Below are 24153 nucleotides of genomic sequence, written 5' to 3'. Positions count from 1 at the left end.
ATCGCAAGGACATCCAAATTTCAAGAGGGCATGTCGGAGGCGTAGCAAAGGCGGGACTTGGCGTGCCTAACACTTAGACGTTTTTGACCCATAATCGAAAAAAGAAAGGACATCCACGACGAACACTTGGATGCTTTCACCTGGACGTGTTTTTGTTACGAATAAGGCACAAAAAGGTGCCTGAAATGGCCAGATGACCATGCAAGAGAATCGGGGATGACCTCCCGTTACTCCCCCAGTGATCCCTAACCTCCCCCACCCTCAAAAAACATCTTTAAAAATATTTCGTACCAGCCTTAGATGTCATACTCAGGTCCATGACAGCGCATGAAGGTCCCAGGAGCAGTTTTAGTGGGTACTGCAGTGCACTTCAGATAGGCGGACCCAGGCCCATACCCCCTTACCTGTTACATTTGTGGAGGAAACAGCTCTCCAAAACCCACTGTACCCACATCTAGGTGCCCCCCTTTCACCCGTAAGGGCTATGGTAGTGGTGTACAGTTGTAGGTAGTGGGTTTTGGGGGGCTCCACACAGAAGTTAAGGGAGCTATGTTCCTGGGAGCATTTTATGAAGTCCACTGCAGTGCTCCCTAGGGTGCCCGGTTGGTGTCCTGGGATGTCAGGGGGACCAGCGCACTACAAATGCTGGCTGTTCCCACGACCAAATGGCTTGCATTAGGACGATTCTGACATGGACGTCTTTGGTTTTGCAAATCGCCGAAAGTCAGAAATGTCCAAATCTAGGTACATCCAAATGTAAGGATTTGGACATCTTGATGGTATTTTTGAAACGAAAGATGGACGTCCATCTTTTTTCAAAAATACGGTTTTCCCCGCCCCTGTATTTGGACATTTTGCAAAGACATCCAAATCGCAACTTGGACGTTTCTTTCGAAAATGCCCCTCCACGTAACTGAGGGGCCAAACCAGAAAATGAACTGAGTGATGAGGAGAGCTGTTTGCTAAGTGTAGGTAACACACACTGTAAGAAATCTGGTTCTCCGCTTAGTACCTACAGAAACCTGGAGAGGCTTTGAGCTTGGACTCCACCAGTAGGTGGCCAGACCCCAAACTCCAGTGCTGCTGTAATCTTTAATCCACTGCTGGTGAGCTCTAATAGCTAGGCCGAAACCATTTCTTCACAGGCCAGGGGACGCTTTATTTTTTTTTGCATTTGAGGTCTATACCTTTTCTGTATTTAGCATTCATAAAATGAGCTGTGTGTGTGTGGGGGGGGGGGGGTTGTTCTTGTTTGGTTTTTCATCCCCATCACCCCTCAACACGCAACTTTTCACTGTATGTACACATGAGGTATTTCAGCTGCTGAATGTGCTGAGCTCAGTAGAAAGAAATCTCGTGCCTGGGTGAACAGAACTCCAACAAGCAAGCTGTTTTTAAAAGCAAAGAAAATCTACTTTGGGAGCTGTTAAAATAGAAAAAAAAGTTGTTACAGCCAACTACTACCTGGTTTAATATGAAGGAAAAATGTCCTATCTTGTGTCTTTCCTCTCACCCCCCCCCCCCCTTTGCCTTTAGACAGAAGTGAGGTGCTGATAAGGTGTTGATGGCTTGTAAAGGAGTCAGTGGGCATTGGTAGTCCCACATCAGACTTAGAGGCAGATACAGCAACCAAACGTAAAAAAATCAAAATCGTTAAAGTCCCTAACGATTTTTAAAAAACGAAGAATGCACCAAAAAAAAAAGTCACACATGCTCAGATCGGTATTCAAACGTACAATGTATCAAAGAATCACAATACACATCGGTAATCGGCCCCTAAATCATGCGCAGAGCAGCCAAGCGTTTTGCTGGCTGCTCTGCGCATGCTGCAAACGTAAAAACAAACAAAAAAAAAAGCCACAACACATACACGTGGCTACCCGGTCAGCAAAATCCAAAAACAAAGGATCGGGAGGGGGCAAGGGCGCTCATCAGGAGCGTCCTGTATGGACGGCCTTGCCCCCCCCCCCCGCTGCTCCCCACTTTCCGCCGCTCCCCCCCCCCCCCCGAAAAAGCAAAATGCTAGCTGCCCCGGTCCCCTCCCTTCCCTTCCTGTTCCTGTGTTCTGCAGAGCTAACTCCGCCTCCCGTCATTCTTCTGCCCCGTGCCCCGCCCCCGCTGCCCCCCCTGAGGTCGACTACGCCGCTCCCCCCCTCCACCGAGACCCCCCTCCCTATTAACGACCCGAGCAGCGCCTCTCACCTCTTTCTGAAGCGCTGCACGGGCAGGAAGATCTATTGTGTTGGTTGTAGAGTCTCCATGACGTCTCTTCTTCCCTGGCCCAGGCCCCGCCTCCTTCTGACGTAGGTTACTTACGTCAGAAGGAGGCGGGGCCTAGGCCAGGGAAGAAGAGACGTCATGGAGACTCTACAACCAACACAATAGATCCTCCTGCCCGTGCAGCGCTTCAGAAAGAGGTGAGAGGCGCTGCTCGGGTCGTTAATAGGGAGGGGGGTCTCGGTGGAGGGGGGGAGCGGCGTAGTCGACCTCAGGGGGGGCAGCGGGGGCGGGGCACGGGGCGAAAGAATGACGGGAGGCGGAGTTAGCTCTGCAGAACACAGGAACAGGAAGGGAAGGGAGGGGGACCCGGGGCAGCTAGCATTTTGCTTTTTTGGGGGGGGGGGGGAGCGGCGGAAAGTGGGGAGCAGCGGGGGGGGGGGCAAGCCCGTCCATACAGGACGCTCCTGATGAGCGCCCTTGCCCCCTCCTGATCCTTTTTTTATTTTTTTTATTTGATGTGTTTTCTGACGTCCTTTGGACCAATCACAGCGCTTTTAGCTCTGCTAATGCGCTGGGATTGGCTCAAAGTTTGTTTATTTTTTCACTTAATGATTTTTCCTGGCACAGAGCTGTCCTAACGAGAGGTCCAGACCTCTCGTTAGATTTCCTGCCTTTTTCCTGCGTAAAGGCAATCGGAAAAGGTTAGTGCATGTCGTTTCAATGGGGTTTTCACACTAATTGCTCATCTCCATTCCGTTTTCGTTAGCTGCTGGCTTCCTCGGTAAAAGCCCTTTGATGCATGCAACGGATCAAATTTTCCTGGTTGGAGGGTCATTAAAGGCTCATTTAGCTTTAGTGCATCTGCCTCTTTGTCTGAAGAAAAGCCCATCGGCTCTTTGCTAGAGGCGTTTAGTAAAAGCGGAATCTATTTTTTTATGTATTGTTTTAATATGCTTTTTAGTGTGTTTATTTGAAATTGACTTTGCATGTAAGTTACAACCACCTGCTTAGATCTGTAGATAATGTGGGTCAGAAATTTTTTTTAATAACTGAATGAATGACGGCAGATGAAGACCAAACTGGTCCATCCGTTTTGCCAAGTAAGTTTAAAGTTGTAGCCACTCTGCATATTACGCCGAGGGTGCCCACAATGCAGGTTACCTTGGTGCTTCATCAGTTTCTCTTTCCACTATGCTCTGCTGTTTATCCCATACCTTTTACTTAACCCCCCCTCAAAAAAAAAAAAAACGACCCCCCCCAAAAAAAAAATCCTTCTTGTTAGTTCTTCTCTACCACCTCTTCCAGGAGGGCGTTCCAGGTATCCACCACACGTTCCATGAAAAATATTTCCTGACCCCCGTAGAGCTTCCTGTCACAATCCCTGGTCCTCTGCTTCCTTTCCATTGAAACCAGGTTTTTGTTCTTTGGCTATTAATATCTTTCAGGCATTAAAATGTCTGTCATATAGGTGCTCCCCATCTATTCTCTTCTCTACTGTATACAGTTTAGGTCCTTAGGTCTCATATGACTTTGACACAGACCCCCTGCACAATTTTGCAATGCCTCTGTTCTGTTGGACCTCATGTGGTATTTTAAGGAAGGCCTTGTTGCATTATTATTTTTATTTTTCTGGCTTTCTCTGTCTCTCTTTGGTTCTAGCCCCTGTGTTGTCAAAAGTGACTGGGAAATAGCATGCATTCAAACATAGTAACATAGTAGATGATGGCAGAGAAAAACCTGCACGGTCCATCCAGTCTGTCCAACAAGATAAACTCATATGTGCTACCTTTTGTGTATACCTGACGATTAGTATCAGCTATCCTCACGGCACAGACCGTAGAAGTCTGCCCAGTACTAGCCCCGCCTCCCAACCACCAGCCCCGTCCCCCACTGGCTCTGCCACCTAATCTCCGCTAAACTTCTGAGGATCCCAAACATGCACTGTGTGTGCATTGTTTCCTAATTCCCCCGCTCCCCCCCGCCCAACCTCACTGAAAACACCTCACCTTAGCCAGCAGTGAGGTAGCTATGGGTGGGCCTGAGTGGGCACAGGCCCACACATTCTTGGCTCAGGCCCACCCAGCAGCGGCACCCCACATCAACATCTCTTCTCTTCTGCGGTGTCCCGGCATCTGCCCGTCTGTCCCTGAACCCCATCCCTCCCTGGTGTACCTTACAGGCGTCCCTTGCGCTTGCAGTGATTCAGTTATTGCTGGCTGTGCCGGCCCTGCAGGCTTCCATCAGCCGGGTCCCGCCAGACAGGAAATGATGAAAGCGAGGGCGGGACCTGGCCGACGGAAGCCTGCAGGGCTGGCACAGCCAGCAATAATTGAATCACTGCAGGTGCCAGGGACGCCTGTAAAGTATACCAGGGAGGGATGGGGTTCAGCGATGGGCAGGCAGATGCCGGGACGCTGTGGAGGGGGAAAGATGTTGATGTGGGGTAGGTGAAAAATCTATAATATTTAAAAATATCTCTGGGGGGGGGGGGGTTGTGGAGTGCTGTGCCGTAGAAGGGCCCATCTGAGTTAGCTCTGGCCCATCCAAAATGCTGGGTCTGTCTACGCCACTGTTATAGGCCAGATATGTGTCTGTTTTGGGAACTCCGAGCATACTTGTAGCTGGTTTGAGGATAGCCAGGTTTCAGACCACCCTTCTTACCTGGGTAACATAGTAACATAGTAGATGACGGCAGAAAAAGACCTGCACGGTCCATCCAGTCTGCCCAAGAAATGTGCCACTTTTTTGTGTATACCTTACCTTGATTTGTACCTGTCTTTTTCAGGGCACAGACCGTACAAGTCTGCCCAGCACTATCCCCGCCTCCCACCATCGGCTCTGGCACACACCGTACAAGTCTGCCCAGCACTATCCCCACCTCCCAACCACCAGCCCCGCCTCCCACTACCGGCTCTTCTAGAAAATTCCCTGAGAAATATGTTGTGGGTAAGAGAAATCTTCCTTCACATGTGTTCGAGTGACTGAAGTACGATTTCTGTTGGTAAATGATACCTCCCATAATTGCCCACTACCACATTCATGCTTCTAATATCGGGTTAATGTTTTCGTGTTATCTCTGGAGGTTACAGTAATTTTTTTTTTTCATTTCTCTCCCCCTCCTCTTTCCCCACACTTCAGCTGCTAAGATCATGTTTTCCATTTCTGTGGCGTTTTTAAGGAGCACTTGAGAACAGGTCTTCGGGGAGTTGAGTGTTTGGTGAAAATCCAGTGTTATATAAACATGCTCTTCCTTGAAGTTGAAAGGGGTCCTGTATTCTAAGAGAGAATAGGCAAGTCAGTTCATTTCTGCAGGGCTCTGACTTCAAACCAGCTGTCGTAGGCCAAACAATTTATTTTTAACGAATTCTTGAGAAAATGAGTGTTGATGGTTGAGGCCCTCAAGAGCAGTACGTCAGACTTGACCTTTTGGAGTTTCTTCTGAGGACGGATGCTCTGTGCATGGTATCGATTCCGGGAGATAATATCGCGGTCAAACTGAACTTTGTGAATCTGCCCACAGGCATTCAGACCACTAAGGATGGGCTTCTGTAGCCCAGTGCCCTTTTTTCTTTTTTCTAGCAGGGGACATGTTCAATGTGGGAGCCTAGATTTCTGCAGGATAAAGTAAATGACACGTTGGCTGTGGAGAGCCCCCCCCCAAATGACACTGCTGTCCTGAGAAGTTCCCATTCTGATATGGTTTGCCTGGTTGCTCAGGCACATTCCTAGTAATTTGTTGGACTAAAATAGTGTAGTAGCCCCTCCCTCTGAGTTCACGCACATATTTGTTTTCCTTCCCCTAAGCCTATTTCCTCCACCCACTACTACTACTTATCATTTCTAAAGCGCTACTAGACGTACGCAGCGCTGTACACTTGAACATGAAGAGACAGTCCCTGCTCGACAGAGCTTACAGTCTAATTAGGACAGACAAACAGGACAAATAAGGGATAAGGACAAAGAGTAGCAAGATTCCGGAATCCCAAAGAGCAGCAAGATTCTGTGTGGAATCCCAAAGAGTAGCAACATTCCAGAATCCCAAAGAGTAGCAACATTCCGGAATCCCAATGTCTTCTACTACTTATCATTTCTATAGCGCTACTAGACGTACGCAGCGCTGTACACTTGAACATGAAGAGACAGTCCCTGCTCCAAAGAGCTTACAATCTAATTAGGACAGACAAACAGGACAAATAAGGGATAAGGACAAAGAGTAGCAAGATTCTGGAATCCCAAAGAGTAGCAACATTCCGGAATTCCAAAGAATAGCAAAATTCTGTGCAGAATACCAAAGAGTAGCAAGATTCCGGAATCCCAAAGAGCAGCAAGATTCTGTGTGGAATCCCAAAGAGTAGCAACATTTCGGAATCCCAATGACTTCTACTACTTATCATTTCTATAGCGCTACTAGACGTACGCAGCGCTGTACACTTGAACATGAAGAGACAGTCCCTGCTCGAAAGAGCTTTCAATCTAATTAGGACAGACAAACAGGACAAATAAGGGATAAGGACAAAGGGTAGCAAGATTCCATGCAGAATCCTAAAGAGTAGCAAGATTCCGGAATCCCAAGACTACTACTACTACTTATCATTTCTATAGTGCTACTAGACGTACACAGCGCTGTACACTTGAACATGAAGAGACAGTCCCTGCTCGACAGAGCTTACAGTCTAATTAGGACAGACAAACAGGACAAATAAGGGATAAGAACAAAGAGTAGCAAGATTCCGGAATTCCAAAGAGTAGCAAGATTCTGGAATCCCAATGACTACTACTACTTATTTCTGTACACAGCACTGTACACTGAACATGTAAGAGACAGTCCCTGCTCGACAGAGCTTACAATCTAATTACTGAATACACACATTCTGTATCCCTGTTTCCCAGCCCCTCTCCTCCGACTCTATCCTAGCTAGCTCCAGTCCTCACCTGCCAGATTTCACCATCCTGTCTCCCAATGCCTTCAAACTGGCTCTCCACCATTCCCACTCTGTTTTTTTAAATCCTCCTAGATTTGTTGGCAGCGCCACCTCTGGGAACAGCTGTTCTGTTTTTCTCCTGATGCAATGGGTGGAATTCAGTAAATGGCGCCTGATGTTAGGCGCCGGGTAGATCCGCGCTAAGGTGGTGTGTAAAGGTCGCTCTGCGCAGAGCATCCTGTGCAGAATACTAGTTTTAGCGTGGACCTCACTCCGAAATTTGGGCATGGCACTTAGCCTCCTGAAACGTCGTGTAAATGCTGAGGCGCAGCTAATGGCAGTCGGGCAGGAAAATGACACACTATAACTTCATGCCTAATTTCTGGGAACACTCCTGGCCCTCCCAAGGTCACACCATAAAATTTAGGCACACGTGTTTATTTATTTTTTTGGGATTTTGGTCACACTTACATAGTAACATAGTAAATGACGGCAGATAAAGACCTGTACAGTCCATCCAGTCTGCCCAACAAGATAAACTCATTCTACACGGTATGTGATACTTTATACATATACTCAAGCTTGATTTGTCCTTGCTATTTTCAGGGCACAGACCTTAGAAGTCTGCCCAGCACTATTCTTGTACTAAAAGTTGATACCTTATTCAGTAGTAGCTCAAGCTGAGTTACATCCAGGTACACTGGGTATTGGAATGTGTTGTCAGATCTGCGCATAAACCCAACTGCCGATTAGCACCAGCTATTATGTCAAGTTCCATCTCTGGCCGTCTTCAAATCTAAGCTAAAAGCCCACCTTTTTGATGCTGCTTTTAACTCCTAACCCTTATTCACTTGTTCAGAACCCTTATTTTATCATCCTCACTTTAATATTTCCTTATCTCTTGTTTGTCCTGTTTGTCTGTCCTAATTAGATTGTAAGCTCTTTCGAGCAGGGACTGTCTCTTTATGTTCAAGTGTATAGTGCTGTGTACGTCTAGTAGTGCTATAGAAATGATAAGTAGTAGTAGTAGTCTTGGGATTCCGGAATCTTGCTACTCTTTGGGATTCTGCACAGAATCTTGCTACTATGGGATTCCGGAATCTTGCTACTCTAGGATTCTGCACGGAATCTTGCTACTCTTTGTCCTTATCCCTTATTTGTCCTGTTTGTCTGTCTTGATTAGATTGTAAGCTCTGTCGAGCAGGGACTGTCTCTTCATGTTCAAGTGTACAGCGCTGTGTACGTCTAGTAGCACTATAGAAATGATAAATATTAGTAGCTATTGATAATGGTTCATTAATTAGTGTGCGCACGGATCTTGGAGTCTCAGCCAAAATTTGGGTGATCTGTATAGAATCTATGTGATTCTCAGCAAGTCCGAGCTGCTCAGTCTCCCACATTGCTCTCTGTCTCATGAGAATAATGAAGGGGTCTGGGTAACGTGTGGCTCGGACTTCTAGAGAGCTGGGTGGTGGAGGTGGAAAACCAAACGACTGTTATGAGTGTAGTGCCTGTTACTGTCCAGTGTGACCTTACAGTCAGTTAAACCTCCTCCTCCCCAACTAGAAAACTTTACCACTAGACTCTCAACTCTTAGGCAGACTCAGTATTTTGGATGGGTCCTTCCACGTGCACGTGCCCCCTCAACCCCCCCCCCCCCCCCCACTACACACTGTAACCAGGTACCTCTAGGTGCAGCCAAGGATAGAACAATCTCCTCCAGCCACAGGCTCCCGTTACAGTCAAGAAATAAATGTCTACCGGCAACTTCAATCTTAAGGACTTTATTCCATGCAGGTTTCTAGTAGACCTGATACACAGTTCCAACAGCAGCATTCACCTTCAATCTTAAGCACATAAAAGCCACCTGAAAGTGTGTGACTTCCCTATGAAGAAAGACTAAGGAGGCTAGGGCTATACAGCTTGGAGAAGAGACGGCTGAGGGGAGACATGATAGAGGTATATAAAATAATGAGTGGAGTGGAACAGGTGGATGTGAAGCGTCTGTTCACGCTTTCCAAAAATACTAGGACTAGGGGGCATGCGATGAAACTACAGTGTAGTAAATTTAAAACAAATCGGAGAAAATTTTTCTTCACCCAGCGTGTAATTAAACTCTGGAATTCGTTGCCGGAGAAAGTGGTGAAGGCGGTTAGCTTAGCAGAGTTTAAAAAGGGGTTGGACGGTTTCGTAAAGGACAAGTCCATAAACCGCTACTAAACGGACTTGGAAAACTCCAAAATTCCAGGAATAACATGTATAGAATGTTTGTACGTTTGGGAAGCTCGCCAGGTGCCCTTGGCATGGATTGGCCGCTGTCGTGGACAGGATGCTGGGCTCGATGGACCCTTGGTCTTTTCCCAGTGTGGCATTACTTATGTACTTATGTGGCAAATAGTCCCCTTTAAGCAGCAGGCTATCAGAACATACCAGGATTCAATACAGGCTCACAGTCAGCTCCACATTATCCAGGGCACAGTAACAGTAGTTCAACTCCAAATAAAAGCAGTTCATTCAGTTCATCATCACAGTTAAACCACAAAGCAGCAGTTTCTACCTTCTACTCTCTTTACCTTCAGGAGGGGTTCCATACTTTAGGGATTTCTCATACCCCAAGAGATTCCCCTTTACATCAGCTTCACTGGTAGATTCAATACTTTAGGGACCTCTATTACCCAAGGGTTTTCAGCCTACCAAATACGTTTGGGACTTTCTCACACCCAAGGGATTTCACCCTGCATTCGCTTCACTCTACCCTCTTCTCTCCTTCTGCTTCTCTCTTCCCTGGGACTCCTTCCCACCTGCCTAATCAATCCCTGGCGTCTGCTCTCACAACCAATCAACTCCTTCCATTAGCTTCCCCCACACCCATACCAGCTGAGTTAAGCATTAGACTAATGATGAGCTCCTGCACACAGGGTTTCCTATCGCCTTTCCCCCCTAGTTGCAGCCAATCTACACGTCCTGCCAGCTTACACCCATATCTTCCCTTATTGCAGCTAGGAGTCCAGTTCGGGTTCTTCATCTCACCCCCTGGCTCCTTGCCTGCAATGCCTTCTGGGACTTGTATTTCAGACTGAAAATGCCTTAACCCAACTATCCTGGATGTGACTCTATCACAACACCACAAATATCGTCCCGAAGATATTAAGAACATAAGAGGTTTTTTTCTTTTCACCTACCCCACATCTTCTCCTTCTCCTCTGCGGCGTCCTGGCATCTGCGCTCCTGTCTCTGAACGCCGTCCCTCTCCGATGTCGGTACAGGCGTCCTCGGCGCCTGCAGCGATTCATTTTCGCTGCTTGCTCCTGCCCCACAGGCTTCCATCTGCCATACTTGCCCTCTCTGATGTCATTGCTTGTTTCCTGTCTGGCAGAACGCGGCAGATGGAAGCCTGTGGGTCCGGCGCAAGCAGCGAGAATAAATCGCTGCAGGTGCCGAGGACACCTGTATCGACACCAGGGAGGGCAGGGGTTCAGAGACTGGAGTGCAGATGCCGGGACGCCGCGGAGGAGAGGGGGGAAGGAAGAGAGCAGTGTGGCGCTGCACCTGGGTGGGCCTGAGCCAAGATTGAGTGGGCCTGTGCCCAGCCAGGCCCACCCATAGCTACGCCACTGAATTCTCCCAATACACAAAGAGAATCCAGTCTACAATTCAGCTGACTGTAAGAACTGTGCCTATTGCAACAGGGAGTCCCTACTCAGCCACCTCGGAGGCAAGGAGAGACAAGATTTCAGCACTGCTGAGAGGCAAAGCTGTAAACACAAACAGCTAGAAACAAAGGGAAAATGCCTTTTATGACAGCCTAAGGGAGAAGCCTCTAAGTGAGTTGGCAAGGGACATGCTCTAAGGAAAGAACCTAAAGGAGAGCGACAGGAGAAAGAGAAGGTAGAAAAACCTTGAAGGAACCATAATGGAACTAGGAAAGGCCAGCTCTTAGAAGAGCTGCTAGCAAATGACATGCCAAGCACAGACGGAGCCTCTCTCACACACACACACACGCGCGACCCAGGCAGCCTCCAGGCAGCCTGCGGGGCAAAGAAAGAGGGCTGCCCCTAGCTCAGAGCTGACAGCCAATAGGGAAAGCTCACAAGGAGCCAATCACAGGAACTGCAAACTGTAGGGGGGGGGGGAGAGAGAACCCCAGCACACAGTACTATCTATTATACAAACAATGCAATTAAATACAAATAATACTCGTATTAAATATACATCACAATATACCATGCCTCCATGAATATGGGTGCAGAACAGTGCCAGTAGCAAGATTCGGGGGGAGGGAGTGGGAGGGCCACACAGGGTCAATGAGGGCCGTCACTGGCTGCCAGGTCTTGCAGTGAATAACCCTGCTTTATGACTAAAGAACAGTATGATCATGGTAAGAAAACATAAATCCTGTAAGGAACCCTCCCCCCCCCCCCCCCCCCCCCCCCCCCCCCCCCCCCCCCCCCCCCCCCCCCCCCCCCCCCGAAGCACAGACAATTAGAAGTTGTGTTGAAGTAAAGTCAAATTAATCCATGTCACAGGTGTGCGCAAGACTTATTTATGTAATGACAAAACGCCTACTAGGCAGCCAGCTATTTCAGGCACTCCTCAGGTTAACCACCCCAGTTGGAATAATAATGGACATATTTAGTGCTCAAATCTCCCTGCATGCCACTTTCACTTTTTGTACTTGAAGAAACCAACATTGCATGCATTAGAATAAACAGAATGGGATTTATTTTATTTTATTGCAGGAAAGGGAGACTGGCTTTTATATTTCTCGTTTGATACATCTCCCTTGCCCCCAAAAAGCAGCACCTCGTGGGCAGCAAGCTAAGGCTGGGGTTTACGGGCTTCCCCTCCCCTCCCCCACTAAAATGGGATCATAACCACAAAGTTTGGGAAACACGTGTCTCATCTGTTCATTTTTTTTTGTTTTTTTTGTTTGCTTCTAGCGGACCTCACCAATCCTGGATTCTAGTTCACTTTCTGTGTTGGAGAAATTGGGAAATTATGTGCTGTGGACCACTGGCGTGCTTAGTTACCTTGGCTGGCACATGTGGGTTGGCAGAGCTCTACCACTGCTGCTGCTCCCTGTACTCAGTCACAACTGGTGCTCACTGCACGGTCTCCCTCAGCTTGGAAATAAAATCATACGTCTTGTAACGCAAATCCCATACCATTTTTGTAGCTTTTCTTTGCATCGCTTCAATTCTTTTTACATCCTTAGCAAGATACAGCCTCCAAAATTGAACACAATACTCCAGGTGGGGCCTCACCAATGACTCATACAGGGGCATCAATACCTCCTTTCTGCTGCTGGTCACACCTCTCTCTATACAGCCCAACAACCTTCTAGCTACGGCCACCACCTTGTCACACTTTCGTCGCCTTCAGATCCTCAGATACTACACCCCAAGATCCCTCTCCCTGTCCGTACCTATCGGACTCTCCCCGCCTAACACATACGTCTCCCGTGGATTTCTACTCCCTAAGTGCATCACTTTGCATTTCTTCGCATTGAATTTTAATTGTCAAACCTTAGACCATTCTTCTAGCTTCCGCAGATCCTTTTTCATGTTTTCCACTCCCTCCTGGGTATCCACTCTGTTACAGAAAAAATATAATGAAAAAAAAAAACATATTTGAAGACCAGTGACGATTGGAGAGTGGCGCCAAAAGCGATGAGGGCACCATGACTCCGCTAAACTGAGGTGTTAAAAAAAAAAAAAAAAAAGATTTATCTTTAATTATAAATAATCACAAGCCCGGAAATATAAGGTTTACAATGAATTAAAGTGATATGCATAAAGATTAATTGTATATCTCAAGATAGCGTAGTGTGATTGAGTGATTGGTCAAAATATTGTGGTGTAATTGCCTACTTTGAACCTTTTTAATAGTTCCACATCATCTGCTTTGAAAACCTTGACTGGGGGGGGGGGGGGGGGAGGAGGAACTGCTCTCTGTTATGTCAGTGTTCACGGAAATATGATTCGAGCATAATGTGTGCTGTGTCCTTGTAAAGTATAAATGTTGTCTTGGCGTCAGTATTGCTGTCTAGCTGTGAGAAGGAGATAAATGGCCCCATTGTGGGAGTGTGATCCGTATAGAATACTAGTCTTATGTACTGAGCAGCAGTGTGTGTGTGGGGGGGGGGGGGGGGTGAGATGGTGCTTGGAATGTCTTAGGATACAGCGCATTTCTCTGTGACTTCATGTTGTAATTTTCATTCTGTCGCTGATACTCCTTACCTTGCATCAGCACTGACAGGAACATGCATGTCTCTGTTTCACAGCTGGAGGTGACGTTGGACCTTGCTGAGCGGCGCCAGATCCGCGCGGCGATCCGGGAGCTCCGGCGTAAGGAGCTAGAAGGCAGCGTAGAGGCTCTCGCTACCAAACGTTTCAGGTCAGAGAAGAGCAGTGAGCGACAGGAGAACAAGGAAAACCGGCTGCGGTGAGTGACACCTATTACACACCTGTATCCCAGGCACCAGTTGGTGCTTCTGGTTTTTTAAGATAGTCAAGCTGGAGCCAAAGAATTTAACCCATGCTCCTCCACGGGTTAGTTTTTATCAGTTGTTTGTAAACCACTTTGGCTGGCCCAGGGAAGCAGTATGGAATATCTATCTATATCTATCTTTCTATCTATATACAGTGCAATCCGCTTAAGTGCAAGGGTCTGGGGCCAAAGAAATACATGCAGTTAACCGGAGCGTGCACTTAACCGCTGTGACCCAAAGAAGCTTGACATCTGATAAACATATGTACAGTCCTGTTTATTATACGTACAGTATACAGTCTCCGTTAACTGACGTTAGGCTTACTTGAAGTAATCAGTCATAGTCCTCTGTACACTATTGTGTCTGTGAGTTCCATAGACTATGTCTGCCAGATGGTAAAAACTGTCATAGCACTGACATCCAGTGGCCTCCAGATAGGCCCGCACGGTGTTGAGACTCTCCAGCGCTCTTGCAAAAGTGACAGGAGGTTGTTGAATTTCGTCAGCTGCTCATTTCATCATCTGTTTCATCATCAGCTATTGCCTGCATGTAGGTGCATATCTCGACATCAGTGCTGTCTTCAGCTGTGTGTAGATCGTAATCAACAGCTACGTAGTGATGAAACTCCTCTTCAGTAACACCGGCTGGGATGTCAATAGCCTGTTCATCTGACGCGTGTGCAACAGCTGCATCTGTTTCATCCCACTTCACATCCTTAACAAAACTTGCCCGCTTGTAGCAGTTCACAATGGTTGCCTGTGTAACATGATTCTAGGCTTCTTTATGCAAATGTAGGGACTCACAGTGATTAGATTACGAGCCAGTTCAACACTGGCTGGGATGTCAATAACCTGTTCATCTGACGCGTTTGCAACAACTGCATCTGTTTCGTCCCTCTCCACATCCCTAACAAAGCTTGCCCGCTTGTAGCAGTTCACAATGGTTGCCTGTGTAACATGATTCCAGGCTTCTTTCTGCATATGTAGGGAATCCAACAGTGATAGATTACGAGCCAGTTCAACAGCACGTTTATCCTTGCCAGTCTGGTCATCCATAATGCTCATCAGACGACGTAGAACAAGAGCCCGATAATGTTGTTTGAAATTGGCTATTATGCCCTGATCCATAGGTTGGATCAGAGAGGTAGTGTTTGGTGGCAGGAAGACCACCTTGACATTAGACAGCCTGACATCATCACTGTGTGCAGCACAATTATCACAAAGCAACAAAATCTGACGCTTTTGTGCCCGCATTCTAGTGTCTAACTTCTTTAGCCACTGCTTCCAAATTTCCCCAGTCATCCATGAATTGCGTTAGCCTCATATAACACAGGAAGTCGCTTAACATTCTTGAAGCAACGGGGCTGTTTGCTCTTTCCAATGACGAGTGGTTCCAACTTCTCACTCCCATCCATATTGCAGCAAAGGAGGATCGTCAGTCGGTCCTTCGACGTTTTACTTCCTGTAGTTTCGGCTTGTTTGAATGCAAGTGTTCCATCAGGAATTGCTCGCCAGTAGAGACCGTTTTCGTCAGCATTGAAAATGTCACGAGGTGCAAACTTGTTCAAGGTGGTAGGAAGAACTGAAACAACCCAATTTTCAGCACCAAAGTCATCAGTGTCTTGTTTTTCACCATGCTGTTTCTTTAATTTTATGTTGTTCCTCTCCTTCCATCTTTCCAACCATCCAACAGTGGCTTTGAATTCAGTTAGACCAAGACTTTTTTTAAGAACTTCTATTCATTCAGCCAGTGTTAAAATCTTACAGTTACGCGATGACGACGACAACGACGACGACTCCAGTGTACACTGTAACAGGTTTCTTTCGCTTATTCTGCCTATGGCAGTTAACCAATGAGATTTCAAATTTATCGCCCCTTTGTCACGTGCCAATCGGCTTCCATATTCTGTGCGTGCGCTTATGCGGAGTCGTTCCTGCAGAGGAGCGGTCTTAAACCATGCATATAAGCGAATCTTACACTTATCAGTGGTGCGCTAAACCGAAGTTTGTCCCCATAGAAATTGATGGCGCCAAAAACGGGTCAGAGAAAGTACCTGCGTATAATAATTAGGGCTGTACTGAATATTGGTATTGGATTTGATTCTGCCCCAAATACATCTCATTAATTCACCTCACCAACCCACTCAGTTATGAAGATCCACCTACATAACTCCCGATCACTCTCTCCCTTCTTCTCTCTCCCCTGCTTAATCTCTGCACAATACTAACTGTATCTGATATCATGTAATGACATTGTTAACAACACTATGTAAGCCTCATTGAGCCTGCAAATAGGTGGGAAAATGTGGGATACAAATGCAATAAATAAATAAATTTTGTATTTGGCTGAACAGTGATTTACATTTGATTACGAATAATCTGTGCTAAATCCTATCGAAATAAACACTTGATCTGTTTCACTTTGCTTCTTTTATTATTTGCTATGTTAAAGCTCAGTGTCCATTATTCATATTCAGCCAAATAGTAAACTACGCAGTTTGGTACAGCTCTAAAAATTGTAAACAGCTTTGATTGTACCCAAAGAAAGGCAGTATATCAAATCCATGATACTCTACCCTTTCTCCTCCCCCTCCCCCCCCCCCCAAACACGCACACACATTCTTATTCACAAATTCCCACTGTCTAAGTTGTACTGTTTGCTCATTAAAAAAAAAAATGTGAGCAGTCCTCAGAGGTGCCTTCATCACTCATATAGATGAGGGAGAGGAACTGAGGCCTCTTCTCACTAAGAAACTGACTCTATTTCATCCCACTTACTTCCCCCCCCCCCCCCCCCCCCCCAGATGATATTGTGTCCTGCTGAGAGATGATTTTTCACTGCAAGATGAGTTTTCCACTGGAACAGATTCTGGTTGTAGAGTGATGCTCGAGTGGAAACGTGTGTTCGGTGACAGCTGGTTTACGTGGCCTGCAGTTAGATGGTAGAATTATAATAAAAATGCAAGGTTAGCTTAGTCCTCTGCGGCACCCTGGATTTGAAATGCTAAGGAATTTGGGCACAGTTCAGCAGAAGTACACTGAAAAGACCATGTTTGTCTTGGTGGAGAGGTTAAAAAGGAGAAGGTGTTGGTTGTTCAGGAACTGATGTAATAAGGGGTACTAAGCAATACACTCAGTTTATGTACACATTTCTTTGTTTCTACCAAGGAGGTTTGATTGAGAACAGGAGACGGCATGACGTCAAAATGTTGAAGCCAGTTAGGGTAGTATCTGTTTCCCCTTCCCCGCACAGCCGTCGTTCTGCGTACACTCAAAACAAAGCAAACAAACCTATATATTTTTTTTGTTACATTTGTACCCTGCGCTTTCCCACTCATGGCAGGCTCAATGCGGCTTACATGGGCCAATGGAGGGTTAAGTGACTTGCCCAGAGTCACAAGGAGCTGCCTGTGCCTGAAGTGAGAATTGAACTCAGTTCCTCAGTTCCCTAGGACCAAAGTCCACCACCCTAACCACTAGGCCACTCCTCCACTATGAGTTGCTGCATCCATATTGTTCTTTATTGTTGGTAGCATTTTTATTTAATCTCGCTTGTATTTTCAAACATGCCAGCTTGTACTGCAGACAGGAGGAAGTATAATAATGGAATAACTTTTCATAGTTAGAGTAGTAATTTGTTATAAATTGTAATCATTGTGTTATTTGGAGGAGCTGGTTGTAAGGACACCCTAGCATGTGTTCGTGCAGAGATTTTTTTTCTCCTTGTAAAGGGCCACTAAAACAGACATCATGTTATAAGAATCAGGTGCTCAGCATTTAGAGTTTCTATCTTATGTATTTGCTTATTTATGGCAGTTATATCCCACATGAAACATGAATTAGGTTGAAACCTGGGAGCATTAAAAATTTTTTTCCTGTGCCTAGATCAAAAGAGAGAGATGATTTGTGGGAACTTTTGCTCCTTTTGTTTTATGGAATGTAGTGGTATATTATAAAAATGCACTTAATATTGTTTATTACTTGTATTTAAAAGAGAGATATTCAATAATGAGGGCAGAGCTACCTTCATGCAGAAGTCTAGAGATAGTTTAAATGTGCCAAGATTTTCCATTTCTGTGATATATATTTATTTCTTCTTCTTCTTCCAGTTTTCAACAGTATTTTCTCAGTTATTACCCAAATGCGAACACAATTATAATATTAAGTTTCTCAGCAAAGATAAATATACACTGTGTGTGTGTGGAAAAAAATCACTTAACCTTTGGGCAGACTGTAACGTTGTAAGGTGATGGCAGGCAAGCATTGTTATAAATCACTGGCAGAGAGCTCATTCCCCAAAGGAAGCCTATGAGGTGAAACAGGTCCCCGTTGGGAACATTCCTGCTGTTAAGTGATTTTTTTTTCCACGCACGCACAGTGTATGTTTATGTTTGCTGAGAAGATTTGAGAAGAATTTATGTTTATACTTTGAATTAAAAATTATGGAGGTTTTTTAAAGACCAATGATAGAGAACTGTGAGCTGTGTGTAAATCATAAATGTCTACCTGCTTTTCAGTTAGGTAAAACAGTCATAGCCTGTTGCTTCTTTCTCTATAACATCAGCAAAATTCGCCCTTTCCTCTCTGAGCACACCACCCGAACTCTCGTCCACTCTCTCATTACCTCTCGCCTTGACTACTGCAACCTACTCCTCACTGGCCTCCCACTTAGCCATCTATCCCCCCTTCAATCCATTCAGAACTCTGCTGCACATCTTATCTTCCGCCTGGACCGATATGCTCATATCACCCCTCTCCTTAAGTCACTTCACTGGCTTCCAATCAGGTACCGCATACAGTTCAAGCTTCTCCTACTAACCTACAAATGCACTCAATCTGCAGCCCCTCAATACCTCTCTACCCTTTATCACCCGTACGCTCCTACCCGAAACCTCCGCTCACAGGACAAATCTCTCCTCTCTGTCCCCTTCTCCACCATCGCCAACTCCAGGCTCCGCCCTTTTTGCCTTGCCACTCCCTGAGCCCATACCCAGAGCCCCCTCCCTGCCCATCTTCAAATCCTTGCTCAAAGCCCATCTCTTCAATGTCGCCTTCGACACCTAACCATTATACCTCTATTCAGGAAATCTAGACTGCCCCAATTTGACTGTCTGCACATGTTGTCCATTAGATTGTAAGCTCCTTTGAGCAGGGACCGTCCTTCTTTGTTAAACTGTACAGCGCTGCGTAACCCTAGTAGCGCTTTAGAAATATTAAGTAGTAGTAGTAGTCATAGCCAATTGAGGACTTTTTCCTCTTTTTTTTTTTTTTTTTAGGAAAAAAGAACATTCTAAAAATGATATAAGAAATGTAATGTGTGTGGACTTACCACTTTATATTTTGTGATCCTGGAGTTTGTTTGAAGTGTTATCAACCCACTATTTGAATTTTTGGAATAATCTAGTCAAGAAATAACCAAGGATTTAACCAGAAGCCGCAAAGACGATTTATCAAAAGAAGGGATCTAGCAAGACATGTTTGACAGAGCACAAAGAAAGACTTCTTCACCGTTGACTTAAAACTGAGTTGATTATCAAGAAGAACCCCAAAGATCTTGATTTCTTCTTTATCTGGAATAGGTATTCCTGTGATTGAAGGATTCGAAGTGAGACAAGTGATGGAAAAAAACAAAGCGGTAGTTTTCGAGGAGTTTAATTTCAATTGATGAGAGGAAAACCGAGCAGCGATCTTAGTCAAGTTATCAGACAAACCTGAGAGTGTAGACGAGCTAGTATTATCAAGTAGGAATAGAAGTTGGTTATCATCAACACTAGCTGCAAACGCCTAAGTTCCCTTAGACAGACACCCTTAAAGAGTGAACTGCAGAAGAATTGGAAGTGTTCCTCTATTTGTCAGAGGTCATATTGAGTGAATCTGGTTCCATTTTAAAGAAATGCATGGGAAGACAGACCAGGATCCAACAAAACCCCCAACACCCTGTGTTCTCCCACCTGATCACTGGTTTCTCATATGGAGCAAGGGAATTCCATAGATGTTTGATGCAAGCCTTCTCTAGATTGGAATCTGTGACGTAGCCAAAATGGCACTTTCACCAAAAAGAAACCCAGCGACAAAAACAGACTTCTGAGATCATTTATCTGAGATCTAGCAGGCTTATATGATATTAATTCAAGACCTTGGCAGTGACTCGTTTCACAAGGACAGTCATGTTCTTGACTCACCTGCCTCCTCCAAGGTCTAGATTATTTAATCAATACTTTGCTTCAAAGTATCATATCAACTATTTTGTAATCTTTTGTATATTTATATCATTAAAATATTGAAGCTAAACTTTATTTATTTTATTTATTTGTTGCATTTTTACCTCGCATTTCCCCACCTATTTGCAGGCTCAATGTGGCTTACGTAGTACCATCAAAGGCACTTGCCCAGTCGGTTCATAACAAATACAAGGTTGTATAGTGATCGAATGAGGTATATGTGGAGGATAGGAAGGGATGAAGGTTGTGTGTTGTCCAGTACGATCATTAGTCATGCTGTGTTGCTTGGTGAAGAGGTTTATGTAGGGTCGTTGGGGTAGGCCTTTTTGAAGAGGTTGGTTTTTAGTGATTTCCTGATCGTGGTCGTGGATTGTTTTCAGGGCTTTTGGGAGGCCATTCCATAGTTGTGCGCTTATGTAGGAGAAGCCGGATGCATGAGCTGTTTTGTATTTCAGTCCTTTGCAATTTGAGTAGTGAAGGTTTAGGTATGATCTTGACGATCTGACTCTGTTTCTTACTGGTAAATCTATAAGGTCTATCATGTATCCTGGGACTACGCCGTATATAATTTATATATAATATATAACTTTAGCTTTTAGCTCTCTTGTGGGACCGCTAGCCGGCATGCAGCGTGTTTCGCATCTCGCTGCATCATGAATTCAAATGGTACTTTGGCACAATGGAGTAAGTTTGAGCAGCGAGTTTGGCAGGATGAAAAACATGTAGCAAAGGTAGACGGGGAAAGTTTTTTTCCTTGGAAACCAATATTGTTTTGGTTGATGATCAGATCTAAGTCTGAATTGTCTCATGCATGCAAGATGGAGAAGATTCTGTGAGGAGAAGAAATATAAGCACCAAATTTTCCTTGGGTAGCTAAGGTTGCCCCTAAGAAAATGTTTTAAATGTGATACAAAGCCCTAGAGGCAACACTACAACCAAACGTTGATGCACATTATTTTCTATCTGAAACCAAAGTTCGGTCATTGAACTCGTTCTGAAGCTATAAAGTGGCAGAGATGAGAAGTTGAAGATAAATCTAATTTTAAGTTTCAACTTTCTCAGGTCTGTTACTGGAAAATATGGTTTTTGCTATATTAGTGGGGTTTTTTTAATTTTGGAATTGGATTGGTTGTTTTTCTTAGACTAGGTAAGATATTTTTTTGGACAGACCAAAACGATATTTCCAAATGTTACTCGGGGACCCAGATTTATTAGGAGGAAGTTAACTTTTAAAATCTAAAGTTATATCTAATGGAACCTTTTTTTTTCTACATTATCTTTGTAAATGTGAAGTGATTTATCGGGTTATCTAGCAGTTGTCTAATTGTTTTATCGGTGCATTTGCCGGAAAATGGTTTATATAAATCGGGTCTGGAATTGTCATTGGAATGTTTAAGCTTTTGTGGCTAGATCAGGTTCTATTTCTGAAATTCACAGCCAGATACAGCTTGACATAAAACTTACAATTCTGTTAACAACAGAGCAATAGTAAAATGACCAAATATAATGAGGTAAATGAGACAGGCAAATTGAATCCTAATAATAAGTACATAAGTATTGCCTTACTGGGACAGACTGAAGGTCCTTCAAGCCCAGCATCCTGTTTCCAACAGTGGCCAATCCAGGTCACAAGTACCTGGCAAGATCCCCAAAAAAGTACAATACATTTTACGTTGCTTATTCTAGAAATAAGCAGTGGATTTCCCCCAGGTCCATTTTAATAATGGTCAGTGGACTTTTCCTTTAGGAAGCCAGCCAAATCTTTCTTTAAACCCTGCTAAGCTAACTGCTTTTACTATATTCTCTGACAACGAATTCCAGAGTTTAATTACACGTTGAATGACGGAAAGTTCCTCTGGTTCATTTTAAATTTACTACTTTGTAGGTTCATTGCGTGCCCCCTAGTCCTAGTATTTTTGGAAAGAGTAAACAAGTGATTCACGTGTACCACTCCACTCATTATTTTATAGATCTCTATCATATCTCCCCTCAGCTCTCTTTTCTCCAAGCTGAAGACGCCTAGCCACTTTGAAATTGTCCCATCCCGTTTGTCATTTTCGTCACCCTTCTCTGTACTTTTTCTAATTCCACTATATCTTTTTTGAGATGCGGTGACTAGAATTGAACACAATATTTGAGATGCGGTCTCACCACGGAGTGATACAAAGGCATTATAACGCCAGAAATATACACATTAAAACTGCATAGTAGAACAATCATATAACAGAAATGTGATAAATGTCAGCAGAGTACAAAATGATTCTTCATGGAGGAACATTCATATCATGCTTACGATGTCGGCATAGAACAAATGAAACATTTTAATAGGCAACGTAATGTATCTTTTTGTGTATAACCTCTTACAAGCCTGAAAGCTATTGAACACAGTGTACATTAGGTACAGAACATTCATATTTCATAGATATGATAAACACGATGTCAGCACAATACATGTAATGTCAGTACAATAGAACGAAACATTTCAATAGGGAGCCGAGGGGACAAGTGCAGCTGAGATTGTTGGGATAAACAGATGGACGGCTAATGTTTTTAAATCTGATTTTTGTTTAAAAAAAAAAAAAACCCCTCAAATAACATTTACTTTCTTGAATCACTTGTTTGAAGACCTGAACTGTAATGATTTTTGTTTCATTTTGTAACCACATAGAGTTTAATATAGCAAAATTAGGCAAAAGAAAGGAAAATTTATGCACATGAAGATTCAGTGCATAGGAAATTGTGTTCACATAGATTTAACACACAGTGTATTACAGTGAACCCCAAGTCCAGTCCTGGAGTACCCTGTCAGCCTTATTTTTGAAAGAGAAAGACGCCCATATTTTGACCCAAATCGGGAGATAGACGCCTTTCTCCCGTGGGCGCCCAAATTGGTATAATTGAAAGCCGATTTTGGGCGTCTTCAACTGCAATCTGTCGCGGAAACGGGCAAAGTTGATGGGGGCATGCCGGAGGCGTGGTGAAGGCGTGACTGGGGCGTGGTTATCAGCCGAGGAGAGATGGGCGCCCTCGGCCTATAATCGAAAAAAGATAGGCGTTTTTAGCGCAAATTTGGGTCATTTTTTACCCTTTTTTTTTTTTCACGAACAAGTCCTCAAAAAATGCCCTAAATGACCAGATGACCACCGGAGGGAATCGGGGATGACCACCCCTGACTCCCCCAATGGTCACTAACCCCCTCCCACCAAAAAACAACAACTTTAAAACCTTTTTTTCCAGCCTGTATGCCAGCCTCAAATGCCATACCCAGCTCCATCACAGCAGTATGCAGGTCCCTGGAGCAGTTGTTAGTGGGTGCAGTGGACTTACGGCAGGCAGACCCAGGCCCACCCCCCCCCCCACCTGTTACACTTGTGGTGGTAAATGGGAGCCCTCCAAACCGCCCCCAAAACCCACTGTATCCACATCTAGGTGCCCCCCTTCAGCCATAAGGGCTATGGTAATGGTGTAGAGTTGTGGGCAGTGGGTTTTAGGGGGGGATTTGAGGGGCTCATCACCCAAAGGAAGGGAGCTATGGACTTGGGGGGTATTTAATTTTTTTTTTATTGTTACAAGTGCCTCCTAAGGTGCCCGGTTGGTGTCCTGGCATGTGAGGGGGACCAGTGCACTACGAATCCTGGCCCCTCCCACGACCCAATGCCTTGGATTTGTTCATTTTTGAGCTGGGCGCCTTCGGTTTCCATTATCGCTGGAAAACGAAACAGCCCGGCTCAAAAACAACACAAATCCAATGCATTTGCCGGGCACAAACCGTATTGTCGAAAAAAAAGATGGATGCCCCCTTTTTTTTTCGAAAATACGGTCTGTCCCGCCCCTTCACGTACCCGTTCTCGGACATAGACGCCCATGGAGATGGGCGTTCGTGTTCGATTATGCCCCTCAGTGTATTACAGTGAACCCCAAGTCCAGTCCTGGAGTACCCTGTGTCAGTCAGGTTTTCAGGATATCCACAAGGAACTTTGCATGCACTGCCTCTTATATGCAAATCTCTTTCATGCATATTCATTGTGGATATCCTGAAAACCTGACTGGCAAGGGGTACTCCAGGACTGGACTTGGGAAGCACTGGTTTTAGATTGGCTCCTCAGAGTATATCACAGATCTGTCTCCATACAGCAGCCTATCGGACTTTTAACATTACCTGTCAAGAATCAGTTAGAGTGAAATTCTGGATGCCCGAATCCCTCCGTCATAGATTTCACTGCATTAGGATTCTGTCTTGCTAACTGCAACATGAATAGTCAAGGTTTTGTTCTAAAACCTATAGACTTAGGTCTGTGATA

The 24153-nt window shown here is 45.0% G+C and overlaps 1 protein-coding gene across 2 annotated transcripts in view; it reads left to right on the top strand.

Moving 5' to 3' along the window:
• SMTN (smoothelin) overlaps nucleotides 1-24153 on the top strand; it is a 259947-nt gene that overhangs the window by 87492 nt on the left and 148302 nt on the right. For both annotated transcript variants that reach the window (XM_030220282.1, XM_030220283.1), the window contains exon 2: nucleotides 13426-13586. In XM_030220282.1, coding sequence (XP_030076142.1) covers nucleotides 13426-13586 — 161 coding nt within the window. The remainder of the gene's footprint in view (nucleotides 1-13425; nucleotides 13587-24153) is intronic.

The sequence above is a fragment of the Microcaecilia unicolor genome, chromosome 11, assembly GCF_901765095.1.
Source record: "Microcaecilia unicolor chromosome 11, aMicUni1.1, whole genome shotgun sequence".
NCBI lineage: Eukaryota > Metazoa > Chordata > Amphibia > Gymnophiona > Siphonopidae > Microcaecilia > Microcaecilia unicolor.
This window is presented reverse-complemented; position numbering and strand designations above follow the sequence as displayed.